Source organism: Pelecanus crispus, chromosome 14 (genome assembly GCF_030463565.1).
Source record: "Pelecanus crispus isolate bPelCri1 chromosome 14, bPelCri1.pri, whole genome shotgun sequence".
Lineage (NCBI taxonomy): Eukaryota > Metazoa > Chordata > Aves > Pelecaniformes > Pelecanidae > Pelecanus > Pelecanus crispus.
In genome coordinates, this window is record NC_134656.1 from 4564572 (window position 1) to 4579385 (window position 14814).

Here is a 14814-nt window from a genome sequence, read left to right on the forward strand (position 1 = left end):
ACTGGTTTCAGTGGGAATCATTGCTTCGGGGTTTACCATTTGATGCAAATCCATCTATTAGTACCTTTCAGTTCTTGATCTGGAAGTGCAATGAAGCAGGCAGTCACCTAAAAACTATACAGTACGTGAAATCTAAACAGTACATGGAACTGAGTGGTGGCTCCAAGGCTGTGCGGACCTTGTGAAAGTTGGACATCGCAACAAGGAGGCCACTCGTACAGCTTGATCATGGCTCTGACCTGTGTTACCTGTGGAGGGCAGACATCCACTGGCTGCAATGGTTGGAAGCATTTGTGCAAAAATGCAGCTATTTTTACTGCAAACCTTAAAACCGAGCCAGTTCCAGAGCTGAATTTTCACAGAACAGACAAATGTGGGCTTTTTCAGTCACACACAGAGCCACATTTCTCAAATCCTCTCTCACGACAACTCATGCCACCAAGGTGACTGCTGTTTTGTGTTTGCCTGAATGCTGTTCTATACACCTTCAACAAGCATCGTCACTAAGCTGCTGCAAGATCACTGTACCACTGTTCAATATTTAGATCTTGGTCTAAAAATACTCACTTAAGTGTGTAATGAACAAAGAAACAGCATCATGATGTGGCCGTGGGAGCCTTTCTCGGGATATTCAGGATATTGGTAGGGACTGTTGAGCTTGTCCTTCCTATGGGATGCAATATGCTACAGCTGATAGAGTTTTCATCTAAAAGTGGTTTTATCACCAGAAAAGTATCTTTTCTGAACACTGATGAAAACAATGTTATCTAAAGAAGATACCCAGAAATGAATGTCAACATGAACTAGGACTACCAGACATGAGCTACAGAAAAGTGGGTATCCCCACTTTTTTTTTTTTTTTTAATTGGCTTGTGATTCCCAAATGCGGATCCTTTGAGAACAGGTATTTGGATCAGTTTATATAATTGGCAACCGAGCGTGGGGACAGATTATGAAAGGATGGTCAAATAATTTGTGCTCTGCTGAGTTTACACAGTGGAATGAGTCTGAACTAAAGGCAGACTTGAGAATTAACACAAATCCCAAAGCTCCATGTATACTGAAATAATTAGTGTCAGCTCAGCAAGGCAGTACCAGCCTTTTTAGTCTTTATGAAATATTTGCTGGCAGGTGACTAGACAGTGACTAGCTTGCTTGTCACTCTTGATGATGTTTTCCTACATTAGAATAAATCATCAACATGACTCTGAATTTGGTATGTAGCATTTCAAAAGCATCTTGCAACAACAATTTTTTTTTTTAAACAACAGCTCTTTTTTATCTTCATTTGTTGACGATGCATTCTCATGACCTTAATTTCTCTGCTGTTGTTTAAATACGTTGTACATGTTTTCTGCTGTTTAAAAGCTGTGAGACAAATGCAGTAACAAAGTCTGGTGAGTACAAATGCCAGAACTATTCAGATCTCTGACTGAAACATCCAAGACCATCTCTGGAATAACAGCAACGACTAACCGCGAGCTCCAGAAAACTCCCCTGTACTTCCGAGCTTGCAAAGAACTGAGGTTCAACTCAAAAGCAGAATGTGACACCAAATTAAATTGATTATAAAATATAGCTTCCGATTCTGTTTTTGCTGAATAACAGTTTTCACTGAGATAACAACTGCTCCTTCTCTCATGGCCTTACTGGCCATATGCTTTCCAGACTCTCAGGCAGAGCTTTTCAAATGATAAAATACTCCTCTACCTTTTGTAGTGCCATCAGAACACAAGCTGTCCATAGTCCTTCTCACAATCAAATCGAGCACCTCTAGTGCCACTGCTTTAGGGAGGGCTCCCTTGCGTTGCTTTTGTGAGGTGCCATCACCCTCTTACATCTGGCAAAAGGATGATGGGCGCTTGCGGCACAACAGAGAAGCCACTCCATGAAACACATGCCCAGTGGAAAATTAAATCCACTCTCCATTCTGAAAATTACACGGTGACATTTATAATTCGTTACAACAGGATCGAACACCAAGCATGCAACATGTGAGCGTGGTCTTTGGCAAGAGACAGACAATTAAATGAGGGTATAAAATAGTCAGATAATTTAGTCATTATGCCTGTCTATGACTTTAGGACATTGATAAGCTAGAGAAATACAGCTAAACCAAAACAGATGAAAACCTTCAAGTTCGAGGAGAAAAAGTGATTACAAACTGTGGGATGAAGAAAAACAACAGGAGAAAAGACCATGCTGGGATGTAAATTTGTTATGAATTTGGATTCAGTATGATCTAATGCCTTAGTATTCATATTAGGGCAGAATTTTTTAGAGCTCGCTAATGAAGCGATGTAAAGCGTGCTGTGCTAGCTGTATTATTTAAAGCCTAAATTCTGCAAACCTGGGATCGCCACTTTGCTCTGAGCTGTCCAGTGTCTCTTCCAATGGGCCTGTAACTGCACCATATGTACGCACAACGCCATCGGGGGCAAATCACAATGCAGTTACTGCGTCTTCTGCTAACAAAAAGCTTCTTTCTCTGCAAAGTGCAACTACAATATTCACTGTGAGCAATTGTAGGACAGGAGGAGAGTCTCTCAGAGACCATCCCCTCTGAGTTTGACCAGGAATTCACACTGATGAGCTGAGGATTAACTGCAGTACAGTGTGGCAAAATCTACCCTACAACACCCCTTGTCACTCTTTTGGGTTTTTTTCTGGGCTATCAGTTAAAGTCAATTAAAAATATACTGCAGTCAACCGGAAACCTTTCAAACTGAGAGGACAGGTCAAGCTCTCAGAAAGCAATGCGAGGTTGAAGGAGGCACAGTCTCATCTGTAAGGACTGTGCAAAGATCTTTCTTCTCAAAGGCTGCTCCACAGAAGGTGTAGGGCTTTCTTGAAGTCCATGGCAGTGACTTCAGTGGCATCTCACAGCAGTAATTTCCAATCCCTTTTCAGTCTAGCATTGCATTTAATGATGGTGAACACAACCTGCTGTGTTCGGAAGAGGACATGTAGCTAAACCCCTAGGGACTGTCAGACATTAAAACCAAACAAATTTAGGAAACCTTACTCCAAACTGGTGAGGCTGTATGGTGCCCTCCATTTACACCATGGCGTTGAGAGCTCAGGAAGATTCCTTGTCTACACTTAGCTCTGGCAATAAAAGGTAACTCAGAACAGCCATCTAGCTGGCGGCTGTCTGTGAGCTCCTGCCTCTGTTAGTCGGTGGCTTGTCAGCCTTTCATTTGTTGGGAGACTCAGGCTAAACTCAGGCCCTACTCACCAAAGAAGTCAAAAAATAATTCACTGAAAGAACAGGACACGTGGGATACCTACAGCCCCCCAAGCCCCATCTCTGCTCGTGAAAAGCACTCTGCGAGCCACTGACTTTTCACTAGCCCACAAATAAAACCAGTGAGTGTGAAGAAATACCAGCTTTCACCTTCCGCTACACTTAGCAGTAGCCAGTCTCGCCAGCTGGCACGTCTCCCCTCCCAGCCAACCTGCCTTTGATATCCGTCAGCCTCTGGCTACAGAGACATCTGGAAGTTATTATCCAGCAGAGCGTATCACAAACCCATTTACATAATATAACATCATATTTTGTGTTCCTGCTTAGCTGAACATTTTGGATCACTCTAATGTTTGGGTAAATAAGCCACCATTCGCTGCATATAAATAACAGTGCATCTTAGGGTACGTTTATTGGAGATTATTAATTTTATAGGGCTAAACCCGCAAAACGAAATGCTCTAGATTCAGCACTAAAATACATTATTCTTGCACTTGGAATAAAATGTACCTGCCATTGGAAGAGAGGCAGTAAGGCTTTTATTTCCCAAGTATCAAAATTATTTACGATTTAACTGGTGTTTTATTTATATGCCAGTCTTATTATTTTTACAGGATCTTTAACACATCACACTAGACATTTTTCAGAAAAGAAATAATACTTGGCTTGCTTTGTTTCTAGTGTCACTCCTAAGGTTTAACTGAGACTACGTGTGTTTAATATATTTTTATCAATACAAGGGGATACAAAGCCACCTTTAGTCCATTGCTCAAACACATTCCCCTTCATCTCCTACATCAATACGTATTTTGAAAACCGGTACCATTTTCTACCAAGAAAAAAATCTATTTAAAAATATTTAATATGAAGCATTTTTGCTTGTTTCCATGGTAGCTGCGGAAAGGACAGGAGAAAATGATATTTACCAAACAGAAAATAAGACAATGAAAATATAGCTTAGTTCTTTAACAAAGGGAACATGAGAGCGCTGCAAAATAAACATTTGCATGAATTCTCTTCTAAGGAGACAACATTTTGCTGACATCAGGGACGGCAGTGGAGGACGAATGAGCCCTTTTTTCCCAAAATGCACCATTTCCCCAGTTTTTGATCTTTTAGCAGAGAAATATATTTCATTTTGTGTTCTCATACAGTATAATGAAAAGGGTGCAGAACAAAAGGCAAATTTATTTAGAGTAATTGATTCTTTTCTATTTAGGTCATTGCTGAATTTGCCAAAGTTGGAGACAAGAAAAAAAAAAAATGTTTGGGAAGATCAGATTTTTTTATTTTAGACTTCCTTTTATTACAGTCGATCTATGTGAAGGTATTCTTTAGGAACCACACAGGTAAGGAATCCATAATCTGTGCTCCTCCTTATCCAGCTTCCAGAAATGTTATGACTATCTATATTAGCTCTATTTACTAATAGTTGTAAGCTGTGGTAAATTTAATCAAAGATAGCTTCATGTCACGTCCCATTACCATCATGGCATAAATTGCTATTCATGAACGATTTGTGTCAAAGTGCTCGGAAGACCAGTGTTTTAGCAGCAAGATGTTCCAATGTGCACAGTTCTTCAGCAGGGGCACTAAATTAATGTGTTTGCAGAGAAGCCACTAATTGACAATGAGACGTGATTTTGGCAGTAGACTTCCACTTTAAAGATAATGAACAGTGTTCAGATACAGAGAAGAACCCCCTCTGCTCCTAAAACTATACTAATAATTTCTCGTATAAACAGGAATAGAGGGAACCAATCCTGACAGGATATTTCAAGTGCCAAATCAAGCTGTTTGATCATCATGACTTACAAAAGCAAACAGTGGCATCTCAGCGTTTGTGACCTTTATCAAATCTGGCTACATACAGTCAGGAATGTTATGTTTGGTTAGGAACTCATTAAACAAAATTACCTCTCCATTTATAGAAACCATACAATTACAGTATAAAACATTTTAATTAAATCAGCTAGTTAAGCAAAAATTCATTACTTTTTTTTTTATCACCTAGCAGTGGCGCTGCATAGAGCAGTTCACATTAGAGTCAATTAGTAAGAAAAATCGTCAGATTTGGCAAGTGCATGAGCTTCCAGAACGCATCGGCTGACAGGGAAGAAAAAGTTTGACTAAAACCTAACAGAGTTACTGGCCCCCGAGGAGGAGAATGAGCCACGTGAAATGCACACACAGGCAGTGGCCATGCCAAATGCCCCTCTCTCCCAAGGAGTCCGTGTCAAAGCTGAGCAGCCACCTGTATGTGCACTGTTCCTTGATAGCTGAAAAATGCAGCATGCATGCAAATTTAAGGTTGCTAGGTATCTGGCTAGCTTTGCAGACTTTGGAAAATTTTATCCGATATAACTAATAAAACGCGATCAGTGTGACTGAGGAATCAAAATGTTCCTAAGCGTTGTAGGGCTGCAAAGCAAGAAAAAAGGTGAAGAAGAATAGCAGGTAAAAGCAGGAAATTTTTAAACAGGGAGAACAGAACACTGCTTCGTAAGTCAGGCAGGAGAAGATCTTTTCTTTACAAAAGAGGCAGCAAGGCCCTTAGCGGGCAACTGTAATTAAATACAAAGATACGTCTGGACTCCATAAAAAAGAGACACCCACTAGCTCTCGGCAAAACCCACAAGGTTGCCATAGAAGACTCTTACTTAAAAAAATAAATACAGGTTATTCTCTTCAATCAGAAAACCTCACAAGGTTAGTGGCCCAGATACGGACCCTGTAGACACAGACTGCAGCTGCCATGCAAGCTTGCGCCTTGAGCCAGCACGTGGCTTTTTAGGTGGCTGCTGAGCAGGTGACCCCCGCCGGGACAGAAGATGTTGATTTCCCAGTACAATTTAACTGAAATTCAGAAATCACCTGAACTCACCCACACCTGGTTGCCTAAACGTTTGGTAAATTATCACCGGTTTAAGTTGAAATCTGGTAAGTCACCAGAGCACTTCCAATACACCTTGCTTTTGTACTAGCAGAATAAGGAAACCTGCAGGCAATGCACGCTCACGTTCATTACTGAGCAGACATGAAATGCGAAAGGTATCTCTAAGGCGAGGGAAGTTTCGGCTGCGGTGGAGAGGCAGAGCTGTGCCGAAACTTATTCTGCGGTACCACGCCGCACTGATGATTAGAGGTACCTCCTAGACTGTGCACTGCTTTCAAGATTTCAAATTATGTTCTTCCTCTTCCATTCTCTGCAATAATCACATACCAAAGCAGGTACATAAGAAATCCATCCGCCTTTGGTGGAATCTTTTATGGTTCCCACAGGTTTCAAGCATCTGTGATACTCTTCTTGTCATTGTCAGGCTCCAAACATTACAAGAGCCTTCAATGGACAGAAGAAGATGACATCATCCACAGAGCACAGCTCTTGATGTACTTTTCTTTCTCATTTTGAGGCTTGAACATCTTATCCCAACATGAAAAGTTCTGATGAGGCTGTTTCCTTGTAAAGTTCCCCACATCAACTTGACCTTTTCACATCCCCTTTGTAAGATCTCATCTCACAGTGCTTCTCAGGTGGGATTGTTTAAGAAACATCTAAATTACTGTTGTACTCTACCTTCTAGTGTTTACAAAAAGACACTTCTATCTTCAAGTTAATGTCATTCTCATAATTGGAAGAAGCCATACACAATGGCTTCAGAACTACAAGTACTTCTCAAGAGCACGGCTATTACAGAATACTACACACTTGTTACCTGTTCAGATACCTATAGGACAGGAATAAAAGTGGTAGATCTTGTCATATGCTATAAAGTAAAAACCGCTACTGGAGCTTGATATTGGCGCTCTCATTGTGCACATACCTTGTCGAGAAAAATGTATGAAATATCTGGGCTAGCAGCTGAGTTCTTCTACCCAGATAAAACTTCTAACAAATAATTTGAAAAATTGCTCCAAAACACATTTCTTCCGCTTCTAGAACTCAGCCTACCACAATTGTTCATCACAGAAAGAAGCAGGAGCAAATCTACCCCTTAACAAGCCTGCGAAAAATTTTAATCTCATTTTATTTTTCTAAAGCCATGAGGTTCAAAAGATACATGAATTAAAATAATCGTAATGAATTAAATGTAACAATATTCCTTCTCTCCATAATGTTTGCAAGTAAAAAGATCACAAGAGATTTAAGAGATCAGAAGCACCACTGCTACTTTAGCACAAAGCAAAGTAATTCATTCTGGTACTTCTCCGCAGTGCTAGCGTGCGAGTTTGCCCTTTCAAGTTATCCTTTGGTTATTTCAAGAGGCTCTTGAGAAAAGGCTGTTCTTCTTTTATTCCCCAATTCTGGAGTGCACCTAAGCACACGCTTAAATTTGAACATGTGAACACATTCAATTTATCTCCATTTGCATGATGCAATTTAAGTGTGTGCTTAAATGCTTTGCTGGACAGAGACAGCGTTTGCAATCCCACTCCTCGCTGGTGGCGATGACAGCCCGCTCAGCCCGCCCGCCACGCCGGACACCCGCGCCCGGCTGGTCTCCTCGCTCCTCCGGCCGGCGGCGCCACGGGGGCAGGACGTGAGGCAGCTGCACGGCCGCGAACCACGTCCAGCGAGCAAGGACCTGGCCTCCACAAGTCGGGAGGAACTGAAGCCCTTCTTCACCCTGAGCTTCTAACTATCAAGCTGTCTCAGCTCGCCGGGCTAAAGAAAAGATAGGTGGACACTCACAGCCCCCCAAAAAGGTTTATTTTAATGGATGTGCCTGCATGAAGCAATTTTTGTCTTTCCTCAGACTCATGTTTACACGCAACTGTCAACAGATTACCAGAGCAATGGGGGTTTTTTTAGGAGATTCAGTCCAAAATATTTTGTGGAAGTGGCAGTCAGACTTCAGTAGTTAACAACAAAGAATGTGAAACCAGAGGTCAAAGGCTTTGATCTTGCAAGGGCAAGGCACACATCACAGGCAGGCAGTACGCAGCAGTCCCGGGTTTTGTTTTATCAGAAAAAACTTATTTCCGCGTAGGCAGTTCAATCCTTAGGACTTCTTTTTGTTTGAAGGAAGACAGATCTGCAGTGAATTTCACTTTCATCTTTCTAGTGCAGCTTTGAGTCTGACCCTTGGTAAGATGCTGACTATTTAAGAACTAAATGCAGCAAGTGCAGCACTCGGAAACTTCCCATAGTGGGCTGATTTTCCAAGGCGATGACCACCTGTATGTCGTATCTTATCTTGGTTACAGTGCAACGCAATGTGATTCAACTCACTTGAAAATCAGGCCACGTAAGTTCACATGTTTTCACAAACAGCACTTTCATCTCCTGCGATGATTAAATGCTAGACCTTCAAGTTCACTTAAGCATGAGGTCAGATGAGGTCACCTGATGCATCTTCATTAGACTTCCATAATTAACATGAGCAGTCTCACTGGTAACAATTATATGATATTCATTCATTAGTCACCCGCTTTCTGATCTTTTCCACTGATCTGATTTGTTAAAACCCCAAATAACGTCTCACAAGTTACCTAAAGAAAAGAGAAATCTCCGTACCTAGCCTGACTGTCATCAGTCCAGGCCTTGTTTCACTGATGGGGATACAGGAAAGAAGTGATGCCGGCTGCAGTTTTACTGCACTTAGTTACTACCTTGGATCCCCCCGGAGGCAGTCCAACAGGACAGCCCCAGCATAACGATCCAGTACTTAAAATGTGCATAAGTATGTCCAGAAAAAGGCAGGATGACAAATACAGTCTCATTTCTTCAGCCCCTCTCTAGGGTTAACGCAGTTTGATGGGGCAAACTCCATCACCCTGATGCCATGTATAATACCTCACCCCAGCGCAGGGGAAGGAAGGAAAGGGAACAGATCTGGCGGCTCTTTTTGCCATTTCTTTGAAGCACACCCACTTGAGAGCATCAGGAAGATCAGGATCGCTGTGAAGCACAACTCCCACTTAAGGTGCCATTTTCTTCCATCAAGGGAAGGCTACATCTTCATCACGCCCAGGCCCTGTGCAGAGCACCCCGGCTAGCACAATAACCGAGGTCATAAACAAGATCGGTGCTGAATAAGCTTTTCCCTGACCAGAGACCTTTGTGTTTGTGATCAGCAATAAAAGGCTGTACTGGAATTTAAAATCTCAGCCAGGTAAAATGCCAGAGATGATTATTTAAAGGCTTTAAATAAAAAAAAACCCTGGCTGTAAGAATCAGCTTTTCACATTCATATTGTATGGCTGTGGACTCATACCTGGGTTATGAAAGAAGCCCAAAATAAGATGAGACGTAATAAAACACAAGCTGGGCTTAAGCGAGGATTGATTTTTGTCAGTAGTTCTCAATGTTTTAAACACTACCTGCATAACCATATATTTGCAAGATTTTAATTGCACAATTCCCAGTGATTTAACATCGCAAAAATGTACATACTTCCATGCTCAGAATCTGAGAAGCTAAGACAATGAGAAACTTAGGTTGACATAAACAGGATTCAAAGAAAACAGCTTTGGTTTTTTTTTCTAAAATAAGTCACTGGCAGCAGATGACTGGCATCCTACATGCACTGAATATATCCTGTATCTCCAAGCTCTTTTGCTGTGAACTTCTTTCTATGCTGTATTTCTATGATCCCGATTTTAACTCATGAGGTGAGAACTACAGAAAAATACATAAACCAATAAAGAAGAAAATTTGCCAGACATGCCCTAACATGCTTAGACACACACAAGCACTGAAAAATAAAGAAAAGAGCAATATGAAAGAGTGGGCCAGAACTTGAGATGGGACAAGCCAACACGGGTAGTGGAGGATGCTGATTAGCAAGGAGTGACGAAGAGGAGCTTGGCGTGTACGGACACAGAGGGTAGTGTGGGAAGTGAAGGACAAATGGTACGTACCCATCCACGTACGTAGGAAGACTTGAGTTTCTGCAACTAGGAAACAGAGGACACTCTGAAGACTGAAGTCTTCAGCAGCGTCACTGTTCACAAACATAACCTTCATTTTTAGACTCCCGGTTGAATCAACAACCAATTGTTAGAAATAATAGCATGCACTCTCAGAAAAGCAGACATTGCACGGCTAATTCCAGATAAGTCAAGTCTGGCTTTACTTTGTTTTCTTCTGCAGCATTATCCCACTCAAGTTTATCTTTCATAAATGCTGACACAAGCTACAAGGACTTTATATTACTTCATAAAAAACTTTTTTTTCCTTTCTTTCTTTCTCTTCTTCTTTCCAAATTATCCCCACAGGTCCGATTGATACTTTCAATTGCAACAACATGCAGCCAGACAAGAACAGTACAAGAAACTTTATCTTAAGTATTTATTGTTATGCTAGAATATCATTCAGTTTCCTCTGGGGTAATTCAAGACTCCTGTGGGAAATATGTGACCTCATTTGCATTTTCTAATTGAATTGCTATCAGGTTTCCTGCAAGACTGAACAAAAAAAGTTCCTAGAGTTACTAACATCACTTGTATTAACCAGAAAAAAGTTTATGTTCAAGTGCTTGCTGGGGAGGAGGGGAAAATGTATGCTTCGTGTATCATAAAACACATTTTTAAAATATTTACTGTCTTTGCTATCATTTCATCCTACTAGCATTAAACTTTAATGCAGCAGTTAGAATTCTTTCATTACAGTGGTTACCAGTGAAAATTTGCAGATTTGCCCAGGTTATTCAGTCATCTAAAGCAATTAGCACATTTATAAGGCCAACACTATGAAGGAGAGGAAACTGTCATTGTAGTGGGTCACTCACCATTAGAACGTTGGCTTGCACCGAGAGCAACGGCACAGCTGCGGGATCTGAGGCACAGGTATAGACACCAAACCCGCTGAGTTTGCAACGAAAGCACACAAGGGGACAACTATCCCGACGGGAGCCATCCCGAACTAATTTGCCACCCTGACAGCATGCTGGCCACCACCAAAGCTCTCCCAGCCCATTACATAGATTTCCAGTCTTGTATCTGGTGATAATAAAGGATCACAAATCCAAAGGATCATGTATTGAGGAGTTTATCCTCTGCGCCCTGCTGGGAAGTAGACCTCTGCCTCCATTTTGCAGGCAGGCTACAGGAGTCTGGGTCTGCTCCCCCCAGAACGCACTAGGTCCCTGCAGCGGAGCAGGGACCTCGCTTCTGGTCCCCCACGACCTCAGCCAGTATCCCAACAACGTCAACATCTCTTAGAACATTTATTCTGTATTGACCTCCATAATAAACCAAAGGTCTAATAATGGCCACTGCAGGAGGGCTAATCACGTTTTCATGAAGCTTTAATCCATGGATAATTGTGAACTAAATTCTGATTTACCCTTCCAGAGGTGATTCAGAAGGGCAGCGAGCTTCCCGTCACGCAGTGGGGCTGCCCCAGCTGAGGGCCATCAGCCGTGGAGAAGCCCACAGAAACACAGAGGATGGGCGAGCAAGGCAGAAGGACTTGTTCGCGCCGTAGGTGCCAGCAAACAGAGATCAGTAGGTGCGGTGAGGCAAATTTCATGCCAATTATTTTTAATGTCTGGGAACTGTTCAGCATTTTCACAAAATCAGTCACAAATTTACAAAGTAAAATGGAAATGGATGTATGCGCCAGAACAGAGAGTTGGTCTCTCTCCCTCTTGCACGTCACCTCCTCCTTTCTCTCCAGTATTTGCCGTCTCCGTATCCTGAATATAACACAACAGTCTGAAATGTCTTTAAAAAAATTATGTAGTTCTGCTTGAGTCACATACTATACAAACCCAAATGTGAAATCTGTTTCTAGTAAAAGCCATGAAATGTAGTATATTAGGGTCATGGCCTGAAACACATCGAACTGGAGATTGTTAGGTTTTGGAGGTTTTTTTTAGCAAAAACACTATTATTTTTTAAAAATAATCTCATAATCATATTTATTTCTTTAGTAAACAAGGGATTATTTTGCTTGCAAAAAGCACAAGCATTTAAATAAAACACAAGTTGGATGGCTGCTATAGGGACCCACAATAAAACTGCTTATGACCTTGTCATTAGTCTTGTTTTCCATATTTTTCCAGCCTCAAACTACACACTAATAAGGCTTTTAGAAATAAGGGATATGAATTTTAAAAAGCTTAGCTCTCCCTGTTTTGAACCAGAGTTCAGCTTACATTAACATTAGATGAATTTCCAACCAAATATTTTACTAACAGAGAAACGCATGTTTATTCAGTTTTCTTTCTGCTACACTGAGAAGAAATTTAAAGCAGTATATAAGACACCTTACTTTGTTCCTTCAATATTTAATTACTTTGAGAAGGAAGCAGTATTTCTTTGGTTAGAAAATAGCAAATACAGTTGACATAACATACAGGGCTTAATTATATCTTGCACAAGCCAGAGTCTTACTGAAGAGCAGCAGAAGTGTATTTATACGACTCGAAGCCATGCAAAACCTCAGGGGTCAGCCCATTGGACAACTGCTAGATTTAAGTCTCTCCAAGTCTTTTCCTCTTGTCTCAACACGTGGCAAGAATTCTCCCAAATGGCACAGACTCACACGGCGGCATTCTGACAATACGGCACAGAAAGTCTCTCCCTCTTTTCCCCCCTCCTTCCCTGCCCTGCCCTCTCTGTCCAAGCACTGCAGAAAAGAGGAAAGGAGAGGCGAGCCCTGCTATTTTGACAATTACTGTGGTGCATTAATCCAAACTACAGCCACGGCCAAGTGACCTTGCCTGTCCCTGAACTACCCGTGACTGTTCCCCAGGACACACACCTTCATCCTTGCTCTGCAGGTCTTCAAGATCCAGCAATAAATCAGGCTCTTCAGCCAATTTCCTGCCAAATCCTGCTTAAATGTAACCACCCAACCATCGCAGAACTGGGGTTTTTTGAGTAGGCGCCAGACAATATAACTGTGTTTACTCAGTGTAGTACAGCATCTTCAGCCCAGACTAACACTGAAAAGGAAGGAGGAGAAAATGAAAAGGTGGAGAACTGCTGCTGCCGGAGATGATATGGAAGAGGTGGGACAGAGACAGCTACTCAAGGAGCAGACCACAAGAAATGCGTTTTCATGGGGCAGTCCCCAATTACAATGGCACCATGCACCCACCGCTGAATTTAACTGAAGCAATACTGCTCTCAGATTGCTGGGCAGGGACAGATCCTTCCTGTTTTTCAGCTGCGTGTATGAAACTAGAAAAGCAAGCAAGCATCTGTAACTTTCCGTCTGGAATACTGAACGGTGCCGGCTTTTCACTCTCAAGCTGTGGGGAAGGGAAGACGCTGGCACTGAGCGGAGGGGACGTTTGCCGCTGCGGTGCCACGCTGCGCTTTGCTGCCCCGCTGGCCGTGCTGCCTGTGAGCGTAAGTCCCTTATCAGGCAGCAGCCATGCTCCCTGTCTTTGCCGTGTCGGACGGGAACAAGCCCAGATCTCCCCTCTGGAAGCCCCCCATGGAGCTGCAGGGCCATGCAGACGGCTCGCGGCGAGACAGGAATCACCGCAAAAACCAGGGAGATGTCTGAGCAGCACGGCAGCAGCAGCCAGTGCGTGACTCCAGGTCTGTGCTGTCACAAAAGAAATCTGAACTTAGCCTCGTATTTCTCAAGAAGATGATGGACTTAGACTCTGGAGAGAGGGAGGCACCCTCCATTTGCGGGTTTTATTTCAAGTCAAGAGAAAGTATTAGCAGTGAGATGCAAACATAAGATATATAACCTGCAGTATGTAACAGAGCCAAGGGGTCACTTAAAAATACGGAAGCATGAACTTAGAGAACGCTTCCCTCATCGGTGACCTTAAATCATTTCTGTCAGAGATGATCAAGGATCACCTGCAAGAAATTTGCTGCTGCTTTTGGTGTTTTCTACCCAGACGCTTCCTCTGGCAACGCAAACAATCGGACGCCGTGTGTAACTTCTAGAGGTTTGGGGAACACAGGCAAAGGAAGAGTGAAATAAGAAAACGAGCTTTGAAAACTTCTTACCTTGTGTCCACTGTGTTGTGACTTCTCTGCCACCAGAAACCTGACAATCGCCTCCCATCTGCCCAGGGTCTGGGGATCCCACGCGGTCACCATCAGGATCAGCTGCTTCGAGGGCATCTGCACCGGGTGGGCAGCATACATGGTCCCATCCGCTCTCACCTTGAAGTCCAGGCTGTTGGTTTCATACCGAACTCCCTTGTTACCGGCACAGTTATTAAATTTTACTAGAGAGAGCAAGATATGGAAGAAATGTGTGAGATTGGCGTGATAAGGAAAGCAATCAAATACAAGTTTCAGACATTTAATTTTCACTGATGTCTTCTATATCTCTAATAACCATCAAGGAAATGATTTAACTGTTTCTTCGACCTTTCAGGAGTGCTCTTGTGCTTTATCTCTGTTCCCCAGGGAAGAAGTTGTAAGCCATTTTTAAAGTATTTGATACAGTTTCATTAGATTTCAAACACAGCTGTTCCCCATTTCTACAAGTGGATTTCTCCCTTGTCGCCATTATCTTTTAAATTCGACTGGAGTCTATTACCCACACTGTGGGTATTTTTTTGCACAAAATGTTCTCCATTTCCCTAACCCTTCAATAACCTACTTACCAGATAGGCTATTTGCACATTCTTAACTGAAAT

The 14814-nt window shown here is 42.3% G+C and overlaps 1 protein-coding gene across 2 annotated transcripts in view; it reads right to left on the bottom strand.

Annotated features, from left to right (window-relative positions):
• The window catches only part of CDH4 (cadherin 4), a 467924-nt gene that overhangs the window by 167650 nt on the left and 285460 nt on the right, over window positions 1-14814 (bottom strand). For both annotated transcript variants that reach the window (XM_075720977.1, XM_075720976.1), the window contains exon 3: window positions 14174-14397. In XM_075720977.1, coding sequence (XP_075577092.1) covers window positions 14174-14397 — 224 coding nt within the window. The remainder of the gene's footprint in view (window positions 1-14173; window positions 14398-14814) is intronic.